Source organism: Branchiostoma belcheri, unplaced genomic scaffold (genome assembly GCF_001625305.1).
Source record: "Branchiostoma belcheri isolate BF01 breed outbred unplaced genomic scaffold, Haploidv18h27 scaffold69, whole genome shotgun sequence".
Taxonomy (NCBI): Eukaryota; Metazoa; Chordata; class Leptocardii; order Amphioxiformes; family Branchiostomatidae; genus Branchiostoma; species Branchiostoma belcheri.
The window spans coordinates 1,608,541-1,622,004 of NW_017804342.1; the positions used below are offsets into that span (position 1 = coordinate 1,608,541).

At 43.2% G+C, this 13,464-nt stretch overlaps 1 protein-coding gene across 1 annotated transcript in view; it reads left to right on the plus strand.

The window, feature by feature from the left end:
- The window catches only part of LOC109484151 (protein Wnt-4-like), a 23,687-nt gene extending 15,138 nt beyond the window's left edge, over nt 1-8,549 (plus strand). The window contains exon 4 of the mRNA XM_019787378.1: nt 6,736-8,549. Coding sequence (XP_019642937.1) covers nt 6,736-7,203 — 468 coding nt within the window. The 3' untranslated portion in view covers nt 7,204-8,549. The remainder of the gene's footprint in view (nt 1-6,735) is intronic.
- Nucleotides 8,550-13,464: the final 4,915 nt, after the last annotated feature.

A 13,464-nucleotide genomic window follows, 5' to 3' on the forward strand; every position in this document is an offset into this window, starting at 1 on the left:
CGCCGCCTCCCGGCAGCCCCCTAGCCACACTGCAGCCCCGCCGCTACCCGAGCCCGCGCAGCTATGCCCGTGTTGTGAGACGGATCCCAGCTCCTCTGGTAGCGCGGTCCCCAGTGTTTAGCGACATGCTATGCCTCTTGACCCGGGCGGGAGGTTTTCTCTCCGAGGGATTCTTTATTTCACCGTTTCTATCCAGCCTAATACCCGCCACAGACCGGGCATGCTGGCAACACGCACGCTACACATGTTTCTCTGCCCTGCCAGCTTGTTAGAGCCAGAAATGGGAGAAACAATTACATCCTTTTGAAGGGTACAATAAGAATAGAACTTTATCATATCGCACAGCAATTGTGTTGACTGCAATAATTGCAAACAAACCAAGTCGAATGAAAGTTTGCCGTACAATAATTGTAACGGATGCAATGTGTGGCAAAACTGGTAATGATGTAACCCATTTCAATTAGCTTGACAATCTTCACCAATTAACGTTTCAGAAATCTTATCATCTATATATATATCGTTCATGATATGCTAAATGATATCTCCAAATAGGTTACGTTATACAAATAGCAATACTGATAGTCAAGTTGTATCTGGGATGTTTGACATTGCCTTGCGTTTGTAAGGATCGAGATGTATATGTATATGTTTTCGTACACGTATAATGATACGGGACAGGGCACGAGTATCTATTATCATATACGGAGTATTTGTTTGCATACTTTGCCAATCAGGACATCATACGGAGCCTAGCGAGGTGATAATTTATGCTCAATTAATTAATTATGGGGTAAATTATCAGCGCAGGGGTCTGGGAGTGAGGGCATCTGTGCACACGGACGTATGGCGTAGTGATCGGGGTCGTGATAGCCTCGGAAACAGTCGCCGTGGCAGAGATAACTATGATACACTGATGTTTGTCAAGATGCAGGCATCTTTGACAGGAACGGAACTCACAGGGAAGACGGGTAAAAACACCGTCTCCTCATATAAACAAATAAAAAGAGACAGTTAAAACATCATGCTGATATGGGCCATGTGCACGAAGCAAACAATAAGATATATTGATCATAAACAAATGAAATAAGGGAAGCCCATCTTACATCATGATAACCTTGTATGCTTATGAAGACATATTTCGCTATCTATTAATATATATTTGATCATGTTCGATATTTCAGCTGGAGTTCAAGTTTGTCTTAGCCAATGAAAGATTACATTGTCTGCGTGCACCAAGAAACATGACAATATAACACTCAGATAAACAATCTGCAGTTTCAAAGAAAGCCCCTAGGGGTGCAAAATCCAATCGTTCTTGAGACGAGCCTGTCCGCATGCTATAGTCATGTTACGGTACTGAGTACATGAGTATTTCGGTTGCGTGAGGAGCACATGTTACCCAATAACGGCCACATGCCTCGGATCCAAGTGATAAGAACTAGTATATGATAAGGAGCGTTCCAAAGGGATTGATAAATATGTGCTGAGGATGCAGGCAAAGTTAAATGAATCGCGACGGGTCGACGGCGTTTCTATAAGTAGAAGGATGACCGACTACAGCTATCATTATATCGCTGAATGTCCAGGCTTAAGGATTAGACAAGAAAATCTAGTTGAAATTTCCTTGTTTCTTACGTCTCATAAAAAGGGAATAAGGAATAAGAAATCTTATGCAAAATGACTTAAGTTACTATGGAACCCCCCTAATTGCTAAAAATGCTAACACACGACTGAGTGTAAATGCTAACAACCTATGTTTTAGGCATCCAATTACCATATACAGTAACCAATTCTAGCTCTATTCTTACGCTGTGTGTATTATAATTGCTGTGCTATGACATACGATATGTTTGTTTTGGCGTCCCTTTTCTTAGATGCCTTCCCCCGCCTCTATTTATTTTTGGAGCGTGAGTGGATTAAGACTAAGCTGCATAATTGTCCCGTGTTCGTTATTTATCTAACAGAGTAGATAAGTGGTTGTAGCGTGTATGATATGGCTGGTACGTCGGGCCTCTTGTGGCGCCCCGGCCGGTGGAAGGTCTGGCATTCCCTGCCAATTTGCATTTTAAGTGCACTTGAAACACAACACTTTCATGTCCTAGTGATGGTATGCCGAGAGCACTATGCGTAGCAGAGTAACATTCCGTGGTTTGTTAGCCTCGCACAGCAGGCATGGCAGTGGGTCGTCTATTATAAAAGAAGCTTTCTGCACAGCCGCCGTTACCTATGTTTAGCCTACAGTTCACCACAAACGCTCTCCATAGCTTAACCTCGATACACAGAGCGCTGCTAGGGAAGGTGGCTGACAAAATGCCTGTAATATACAATATTGCCCTGTCACCCTCTGAGTTGCCTGCAGCGAGGTTGCTAGTTAGGTAATGCGATTCGGTTTCCCGCGGCAGAGCGGAGCCGCTGATTGGCCGACATGTATACCTCAGGTTCAGCCGTGATTGACAGCAGAATCGGACGACCCATGCCCATTTTAGCAGTCAGACTGAATCACATGCCTGTTACTACTTGTCTTGAGGCTCTGCCAAGTGTGGCCAGACTGTAAGAATGTCTGTGTTAATCCCCCATACATAGACCTTTCGTTTGGGCTTGTTTAGTACACAGTGGTCATTGCTTACCTTCACTTTAAGGGCTTCTATCTAGAGGTCGTTAGAGAGCACCAGGCGATAGGAGTACTGATGCTACCCACTTGTTATCTCCAAACAGATTTTTTGATGGCTGCAAGACAGTTTCAAATTGGTCAGGTAACATTTCAAGTTTTATTGGGAAAGGGACCCGCGGGTCTGTTTAGCGCGAATAACGCCGTACATATACATTATGGGACTTACAGAGACACTATAAAACCTACATTATCCGGTGCATATTAAAAGTAGACTTCATATTTATCATCATCATCATCATCATTCATCCTCTGTAGTAGAGGTGGAGCATACAAAGTTAGCTCTCCACAACTGTCTGTCATACATTACAGAGAAAATTTATAACTAAGCAGAAATAGAACAAAAACAATCAAATTTAACAATAACACAGACGTCAGAGACATTATATTGTTTAATGTTTTTACTTGTCAATTACCAGGCAGTTACCATTTGGCTGGCGATAAAAAAGATACCAAATACAAAAGAAAAAGTCTGATAAAAATGCCTAAAAAGACGGTAAAAATAAGCAGACTAACCCACTGGTAGCACAGACAGCAGTGTTTGACCACTTACCGTGTTTGACATCTTCTAATGAAGCGCCACTCCAAGACGTCACACTTCTCCTTGAGATCACACCGCCAGAGCCTCGCGAGTCTTGAGTGTCTCAAACACTTCAACCCGCTGTTTGCCAAACAGTTGAAGAGACCGTGATGGTCTTCGTGCACTGATAGCCTGAGTGAGTACTTACACCGAGTAGAGTTCCAAGAAAGTAGTTGCATCGTTTTACTACAAGTGTATCCGAGTTGACAAACTACAAGTTAATTTACCTAAATCTTCGACAACAAACTCCTAATACTAAGTAGATTCCAGGAGCATTGCGTATTTTTAGACCGGGAAAGGAGAAAAGAATAGACAAATAAGATATCCCGATGTCCATTATGAGTGAAGCAACTGCTTGGAGAGTCGTTGAGGCTTTTTAGTTGTAAGAAAGGATAGATTCGATAATTCGTAGATACCCAGATCCCTTATATGTGATCTTTAATGCTAACTTATCCAAGATACATCGTAGTTAGAGCTCTGTTAAGTCATGGTATGGTGAGCATTGGTCATGGATTTAAGTCATGTCCTTTGATGTTATGCTTTATACACATGGTGTTGAAGATCCGAGGCTCTTGTAGTCATGTGCAACAGTAGGGCATTTCAAAAAAGGTACGATAACATATTAGTCATCTGCGCTGAAAAGAAAGTTACAAGTGATTTAATTGCACCTGTTAATCCGATACAATGGCACGAGCTAGCTTCCATTTGGTCCTAATTTCCCCAAGGCCAAAAGGGCGTCTGCTGTCTATTACCCATGCATATACGCCTCACTCATTTACATGGCATCCAATCAACTTGTCATGTTTGTAATCACGATAACTCTAGAAGGCTTATATAGTCTGATATTTGGTATGTGGGTATATGTCTTGACTTTTGAAACCTCACAATTATCAGACTTTTGGTCCTCTAGCGACTTCCTAAGGTACTGCAGCGGAACGTCCGGTTTTGATATCTTTTTACTTGTTGCTTTTTTACTTTCAACATAATGTAGACGTTACATTGTTCGACCTGCAGTACTAATGTCCCAGGTGATCAGGGTTAGCACGCGGGGATTAGCCTTTGTTTAATTTCCTGTGGTTAACAGGATCTCCGCGTTAGGAGCTGGTTCTGGTGGCGGCTGTGAAGGTCCCACCTCAGATCGGGTTGCTGCCCCGAGGATGGACAAGCCTGTTTATTTTCACAGTAATATGGTAGCGTTGTTCCTGGGTAGTAAGCCACTCTGATCGACCATCATTGCTTCTGACAGCAACATACCAGTAACAAACATGAAAGTATTACACGACTCACATGACAACATTGTAAGTTAAACGCTGCAATGGCACGGTGTACACCTGAAAAGTATGCTGCTATAATCTGATCGTCTCTACTTCTGGCTTAGTCCCAAGTTCATTTCTTCCAACAAGAAGTCGTAAAGATTTTCTTACTGCTTCACACTCTAACTAACCTGTGAGGGTCAGCTAGTCAGAAAACAGTTAGATTTTTCCTGCAGATGCCTGCTTGAAAAAGATTGAGATGTTGTGAACTGATTGACTTCTTCTAAGTGAAAGTTGTGCAGCAGTGCGCCGGAAGCAGGCGGTGGTCGGACTTCACCGTTGACAAATTTGCTTCTGGTTCTGCGTAACATTGTCGCTGAATGCCGTGTTGGGAAGTCTGTAGAACGTCACCAGAAGAAGGGTTTGTTGTGCTGGCATTTCTGGTACATGGTGGATGTAGGGAGGATGAGGATCAGATGTCTAGGAGCCGAATTCTCACATGAGCAACAACACACAGATTCGAACTAGACGACCTGTCAAAGTCGTCGCACAAAGTAGATTTTGATGAGTGAAAGCATCGCTGATATTGACAGAAACAGACGTATTTTACTTTCTAGAAGCTTCAGTATACAACGTTAAGCAATTTTTTTAATACCAGAGTGCATTGGTATTGGTTAAGTTGGTGGTGGGTGTCTGCTGTTCTCAATTTCTTGGTTTGCTAACCTACCTACTGCCTTACACGCCTTGTTTGTTAACTAGACAGGCAGGAGCCTTGCACACAGAAAACGTTGCCCATTTGCCTGCCGACAAAGTCCTTAATGTAAAGTATGTCCGGGGGAGTTAACGCGATGCTAGGCTTAATTAAGAGTTTCTGAAGCAGCGTCACATCGTCTAAAACCCTGGCAAGACGGCGCCACGTCTCTACGTACTGGCCACAGGAGAAATTACATCTTGTTAATGCCATATTGGCTTAATAGACCGGGCACCTAATGAATTAAGGGTGGATAGACTAAATTCATCACCTGTGGTAAAATTGCCCACTGGATTCCCTGGGGCGGGTCATCGACTTCATATGAAACTGTCATTCCCTACTCAATGGCCCAAAGCCTCCCCCCTGTTGTTAAACGACAATGCAGTTCGCCAGCGTTTACAATAATAGTAGTTTCGAAGTGCTGAAACCTTCCGTACTCGATTACCTGGTATATTTACAGGAAAATAATCGTTGAACTATTCTGATTTTTGGGGTAATATGACATGGATATACTGCCAAATAGTCCATGGCATACTTAAGACATGTTTACAAAGAAGATCAGTGCCAATACGGTATAAATCAGATATCATAATGTGCAATAACCAAAGAATATCACCAAAAGGCAGGGTACTACGGTACAGCAGATCATCGGTCTGTTTTTAAGTGCCCCATAATAAAATTGTCGATGCCTCTTCAGACGGGCCACAAACGTATTCGTACCGTTGTATGTAAATAGCGCAGTTATCTTCATTTCGTTTCTAGTTAGTCTGAACAAGAAAAACGATACCGACTCAGAAGGTCTGAAAGATCAACTTTTATGAGCCTGAACCGCAGGAGTAGCGCGTACAGGAAGTAATTAATTGCCTCCTTGTCGCGGGTGATTATTTTGTAAGTACGTGAGCCCCGGTGATGGATGTAGGAAGGGGGAGACGCCGTTTTCTGTCGGGCCGTGCGACAATCTGGCGTCCGGCTTCATTAGCACGGAGAACCCGCGGCAATTGGACTAACGCCTGCCGGAGCCAGACAGTCATTACAGCTTTATATGCACCGAAAATGAAGCCGCATGGCCGACTCACCCCTGCACGGGTCGATAAATCTGTAGCCGTCCCAAATTGTATCGTCGCATCATTACGTCAATCAAAACGTCGGAGGGTAACTCATTGAACTACTATAGCGGGTCGAGCTACGGATACATACATGTAATCTCCAAGCAGACCTTTCGATGGCCAAGTCTTAACCAACTGGCAAGACACTATCCCATAATTAAGACACTTTCCAATAGCCAAGACACTATCAAATACACAAGGCACCTTGTCCTTTGTTTCAACATTACGGTGTTTTTATCAAGAATGCATATGTAGTCAACTTTGGCCATTTTATTTCCTTGAAAAACTGTTATGTATAGTGCATAATGAACATTGAATTAATGGTGAATGTATGTAACTTCTCGTTGTTGACGCTATTGTTTTTCCTCCTTCTCTAGAACCTTGTGGACCACATGAAGACGGAGTGTAAGTGTCACGGCGTGTCGGGAAGCTGCGAGCTGAAGACGTGCTGGCGAGCCATGCCGCCCTTCCGAGAAGTCGGCGCGAGGCTCAAGGAGAAATTCGACGGCGCCACGGAGGTGCAACAGAAAAAGATCGGCAGTCGGAGAGAGCTCGTGCCGCTTAATTCTGACTTCAAGCCGCACTCGAGCTCGGACCTGGTGTATTTGGACGCCTCCCCAGACTTTTGCGTGCGGGACACCAAGGTGGGGTCGATGGGGACGGTCGGGAGGGTGTGCAACAAGACTTCCAAGGCCATCGATGGCTGCGAACTGCTGTGCTGCGGGAGAGGGTACAACACCCACACGCGGGAGGTGGTGGAGAGATGTAGTTGCAAGTTCCACTGGTGTTGCTACGTCAGGTGCAAAACGTGTCGAAGGACAGTGGAGGTGCACACGTGCAAGTGATGAACCTTCTTCAGTGCGCAGACTCGGTGCTGGTAACATCCGGGTGTTTCCAATATGGCTGTCGTCACGTGACCTGGGTGTGTCCAACATGGCTGCCATTGCGTGCAGGAGGAACTGGTACGAGACCGAAGCTACAGGTCCCGATATTGTGCAAATTACGTATGTAAATAGATAACCTGGCACTTCGCAAGATTGCGATGTTCACCTTTTGTTTAGTAACAGAGATTTATTTGTGGAAAATAAAGGCTTCCGCCAAGCCCCAAGTCGGACTGGTGACAGAGACACCTGCTGAAGGAAACATCTCTGAAGAAGACCACATCTTCGCAATGTTTGTGTCTGTAAATTTGTTGTCGAAATAACGTTAGAACTACAACATATCGCACCTTACTGCTTATATTTTTATATTGGGAACCAAGCCTAAAAGAATATCCTAACTTATTTGTTCATGTAGATGTTTTAACCTTGGTAATGAATATGCCGCAAGTTGTGTTCTATATGTTCGCCAGTGTAGCTAAGGTAAATTTCGAGGATATGTAGTTTGTTGAAACCCGTCAGGTTTACGGGATGTGTGTTCGAAGTATCGCCTCGATGCCGTTTGCAGAACCTGCAAAACGACGTAAAGAAGAGTAAGGAATGTACATTTTGTAAACATATAGGCCGAGCTGGCCGCCTGAAAGATTGTTCGAGAATATAGGAGACGTAATTAGTAGATTGTGCTTAATTAAGAAGAGAGGAAATAGAGTCGTGTGTGGAAGCTGACACATTCATTGGTAAGGTCGTTACTAGGAAAGTTCTGAGTAAGAAGCTACCTCTCTGTCTTCTTTAAGGAAAGTTTGGCGTGAATTTTCCATATACTGGTGTATAAATTCTTCTAGACGTTATATGACATCTCAATCTATTCGGCATGACTACTGTACTGTATCTACACCCCTAAGTATGCTGCCCGGTGGAAAGTCAATTATTATTTCAAAGCGGTACAAGGGCAGTCTTTCTAACTGTTACCTGATGTATATTTTTATTCTCTACAATTGAATGGCACTTCTCTATAACGTTCCTCTCAACACAGAGTCTCAAAATTTCGCATCGCTTCCCTTTACTGAAATTAATTTATTCAAATCGAATTATTTCATTTAATAAACGCCACTAGCTATTGTGCAGTTAAGATTTTAAAACGTAGTAGAATAGATATAGTCGGCTCGGACATGATATTCATTGTCAATAAGGAAAACAACTAGACCGTCAACTGTGATGTTGTTCTATCTCGTCATATATGAATATATAAATATACATAAATATATATATATGCCATGTTACAGCGCCCAGATTGTAAAAGTAAAACGTTTCTTGCCTCCTCTATGCATCAGTCCAGTACTTTTCTTCATGTGAACGTGCTGTACTCTTCGTACTGTAGTGTGTATATGTGCTCGTGGTTACCGCAGTGATTTACTTCTTGAGGCATCTGAAGATATGCTAATCCAAAAAAAAGCCGCATGGAGTGTTTGAAAGTATCGTCACGACCGCTGGTTGAACCTTGGAAAAGCCATCCTCATGAATATGAATGTATTAATGTTCTGGTTGCGTGATAGTTACTGTAACTGCACCTAAAACCTGCCTGGCAACTTCAAGGTGTAACCATTCAACATGGCCGCACTCATGTGACGTCATAGTCACATGAGTGCGAACACCTATACAATACAGATATCGTCCTGTCTGCATCTAGAAAGCACCGTTGATCCACCTCCCTTCACTATATTATTCAACACAACGCCGAAGTGTATCAATAAACCATGGCATCTTTAGAGTGTTTACAAAAGAGACTCTCGTGCACTTGGGGCTTCTTAGAATCCTTACAGGAGTGCATTAACATCACGAATGTCAACTCTTACAACTGAGAATTACCCGGCTGAAGATCAGGTTTTAATATGTGTTGGTGCTACGCCTTAAGGGCCAAAGACTTCTTCACACCGTGTCTATACATGCAGCGGCTGCGTTACGGGGCTATCACACCCAGCACGTCACAGCTGCCAGGTGTAGCAGCCATTAGCCAGGAAAACGGCTGCAGTACGAGGCTAGACCCCAAGTTTAGCTGTCATTAGCCAGGAAAGCGGCTGCGATGCCAGGCTATCCCACCCAGCGTCACTGTCAAGTTTAACCGCCATTAGCCAGGGTTCTGTGTCGGCTGCTGAGGATCGTTTCGTGCCGTTGTCAGCGGCGGTGAGGCCGGGCCGGGCGGTGGGTCCATGTTGGCAATGTCAGGGTAAATGGTCCAGTGCGACCCGGGTACGCAATTTGCCTGGGGCGGGAAGCGACGCCGGCCACGTTCATTACTACCGCACTGAAAGAGAAACCGCACATGCCCGGCAGCACTGCAGGCCACACTAACAACCGTGACATCCAGAAACAAGACCGGATCAAACTCACAAAAGGAACTTCACATCGTTAAACACAACCATGTTTCTTTATAGGAATACCATAATATTTGCAGCTTTGTTTACAATAGCAACATGAATGTTAAGCCTAGTGTATACAGCTGTTATGGATAGGCGTTCGAAACAAGTAATATTTATTCTGTGCCAAAGGAGATGCTGTCTTTCATGAAAATAAGTGTGTACCTGTATGTGTGAGTGTACTGTGTGTGTGTGTGTGTGTGTGTGTGTGTGTGTGTGTGTGTGTGTGTGTGTGCGTGTGTGTTGTGTGTGTGTGTGTGTGTGTGTGTGTCTGTGTGTGTGTGCGTGTGTGCGTGTGTGTGTGTGTGCGTGTGTGTATCTCTGTGCTCTCTCTCTGTGTGTGTGTGTGTATCTGTCTATCTGTGGGTGTTTTTTGTGTTTGTTTGTGGGAACGAGAATACACCTTGCGTATATAGATATAGATCTACCAGACCCATCCCATATGTCATTGAAACGCTCTTCGCCCCTCGTACCAAAACTTCTCTACGTTTTCCCCTTCAAATATTCGCTATCTCGCCCAGGTACGGCAAGATCCAGAACGGAAGCCACAGTGTGTTCACATCGTGTGTGTCCCGTGTTGTTTAGAAAGCCACAGTTTTCACGGAGTCAGGGGCACAACACTTCCGAGAGTCCCACCCTGCACGCGATGTTAGGAACAGTTCTGTTATAATCCCTGGACGTTCCCGACAAGTCAGAATAAATATTTGGTATCTTTGGTGACCACAGAATGATGTAACAAGAAAATAGGAAACAGTTGTCATCTTTTCTAATGTTACTCCAACTTATGAAAATTATGTGAATACAAAATTTAGGCAATTAAGGTAATGACGAAAGTTAAAATAGATACATGTACCTCCTAGATGAATAAACTTTATGATGTAGACTTTCTATCACTCTGTTCAAGTTAATTGAACCAGCTAGGAGCACAGAAAGTGGGTCGGAGTGTTGTTTTCAGCGGGCCTGTGACAGTAAAGTTGACATGTTGGCAGCACTTGACCCCAAGGTTTGCCCAAGTCCCTGACCCTCTGTCTCTATACCTTATAATTCACAGAACAGAGTCTTAGCAGCGAAGGACCACCTTTAACGCGAAAAAAGAATCTCTTGTCAGCCCTGCGTCAGTCGGTTTGAGGTAACTGTGCGTAAGTTAACAGGTCTTTAGAGAAGCTAGTTTTGTGCAGTATCTTTCCTTGTTTGACCCTGACATTTACGGGGGGTCAGAGGGCATGACCCCGTGCTTCCTTGTTTTACCAAAGCTGTAACACATGTTTGACAACGGCGGCAAAACACAGACCGGGAAGATGGGCGAAAGAAGAGGACAGGGGGCACTTGTAAAGGAGAAGAATAGAACAGGAACTTTGCAATGTGAAGACTAACCTTTGCCTTGCGGTTTTGGTTGCGTTTACTTTTATTTCTTTGTATATTCTAACATGTAATCACAAGACGTGGTGACGTGGCACACTTAAATTTTTTCAACTTATATCAATGCCGCCACAACACAGGGGACAATACAATACTCATTTTCACCTAAGCGAAGTAACGAAAATCGCGTAAAGTGCTTTTCCCAAGGGCACAAGATCAGTGGCATGTCAGGACTCGAACCCGGGACTACTTTTATTTCGTCAATGACTTGAAAACACTTGAAGTCCTACGTCTATGGTAATCTTCATCAACTCTGTAATATGAAATGATAAAATGGAATAGATTGGGTCCGTGTGTCTTTTGAGACATGGCTAAGCTTACAGCATACAGGAAAAAAAACAGGCAGCTAAGAAAATATACCCTTTGATATTCAAGCAGATGTTGGGACGAAAGATCGTAACTTTTTCTTGCGACCGGGTTTATCCAAGAAGGTTTAAACAGAACAACCTCCTTGGTTTATCTGACATCCGAGATTCTATGTAGTAGCCGGAATTCTCTGACAACCACTTGGCCCACATCTGCTTGGAGAGGGATTCCTCAGACGTTTTCACACGGTATGGTCTTCTTTCATCTCCTTTAACAACAAGAAGCCACGTTTCTCCGCAAGCCTTGAGAAAATGGTCAAAGAAAAGAAACTCTTCAAGGAGCTCAATAGGAGGTGACGTCCTGGGGGGAACGTAATAATTTTCAACTTTACCCAGACAAAAGCTATTTTGTCTTCAGTATTCATCGTCTACAATACGTAACGACTTTTGAAACGTTTCAAACGTGATGTAACACAATATGCCCATAACACAGACGATGGTTCAATACACTTTCTGTAATGAAGTGAGCATTCAACAATTATCTATGATTCAGAACCAGCAAAAATACATACACCTCAACATAGAATTCTCCACTAAATGATAGAGCACGTTATATAGTTACACTGTTGCAGGAATTGCTTGAAACATACTCTTTTAGTAGTTGCGACTTTGAATCAGATTCAGCTTTATTCAGCTTTGCATGTTCGTATTTACAAAATATGCACACATAAGTGCAATACTGAATCACAAATTGAACACATTATTAATCACAAACATTAATGGAAAAACTTTGCAGAAAGAGATAAAAATTGTACATTGTAGAGCTAACTAGAGTTGCTAGCCAAAAGTCCTTTTGTGCCGAGAGGCAAACCCCGGGCGACTTTCCATTTGTGGGAACGCGTGCAGATGTTGGTTTGCGCTAATGGCAAAAGAAAACAGGCATGAAAACAGTCGTGCCGGGCCTGAATGGTCTGAATGCCAGACAGGAATAATCGAACAACAATAGCGGGAAGAATTCCGAGGCGTCCCGTCGGCAGAGAAGTCGTCATGGTGGGGCGGTGTCGCCCGGGCAGAAAATTGGCGAATTGAAGGCTTCTTTTGAGCCTTTTCCCTTGATGTTTGCCGCGTGAGTTTTTTTGTGGGAATACCAGAAGGATGTGCTGTTCTCTGTCTCCTGTAGGGACGCCATTGTTACCATCTAAACGTGTTGTCGCCTGTGAATATGTGCCGGACAATACGGCAACATTCCTGCATCTTTAACCTACTTTAATGATCTCACTTCTTGTCAGAGATCTTTGTTCTCTCCTAGCTTCTTTACTTTAATGATATCTACTAAAGAGGGAAACACTGAGACAAAATAAACAAGAAGCATTCCTGTACATTCTTTGGCCCTTGATCTGTCACAAATAGCTCGAATTCTTGGAAATCAAACGTTATCATTTCCAAAAAAAAGTGATTCTGCAATGAATACACGTTTATCCGTAGTCGTTTTCCGGTATGCATATAGAAAATTTTAAGACTCAATCAACTTCGCTTTCCTTTCCGTGACACATGCATTTTACACGTTGTATGCCAAAATACCATAAAAACAGAATTTTAACAATTTGCTCCTTTCAAAAATTAACATTGACGAACGTCTGAGTCATCTTGACACCTAAAATGCAAGAAATGTGTTTTCCAGTGAATCTACCTCTGGAATGTGAAATTACTTCCGACCAAAACCGGAAATAGCGCGGTGACCTCGCCCGTCTATCGTGTTCGGTACGACCACCTGTTAACTAAACATACACAAGTTGTACTTTTCCACCATTGTAATGATAAAAGCTATGTACTACATTGTAAGGGGGAGGGGGGGGGTCAATGATATATGCTCTATATCCTATTATTACAATAAAGGCCCATTGCTATTTGCCACATTAGTTATGACCTTGAAACAGAAATTATGACCTTGAAAATTCGATCGACTACAGTATTACAAGTGGTTGCAAACAACCAAATATAAATTTCCGTACAATCGCTGACCACTGACGACGTTACCCAAGTGTCTTACGTAGCTGACCTTGAAATGAATGTTTGTCCTTGAAAATGGT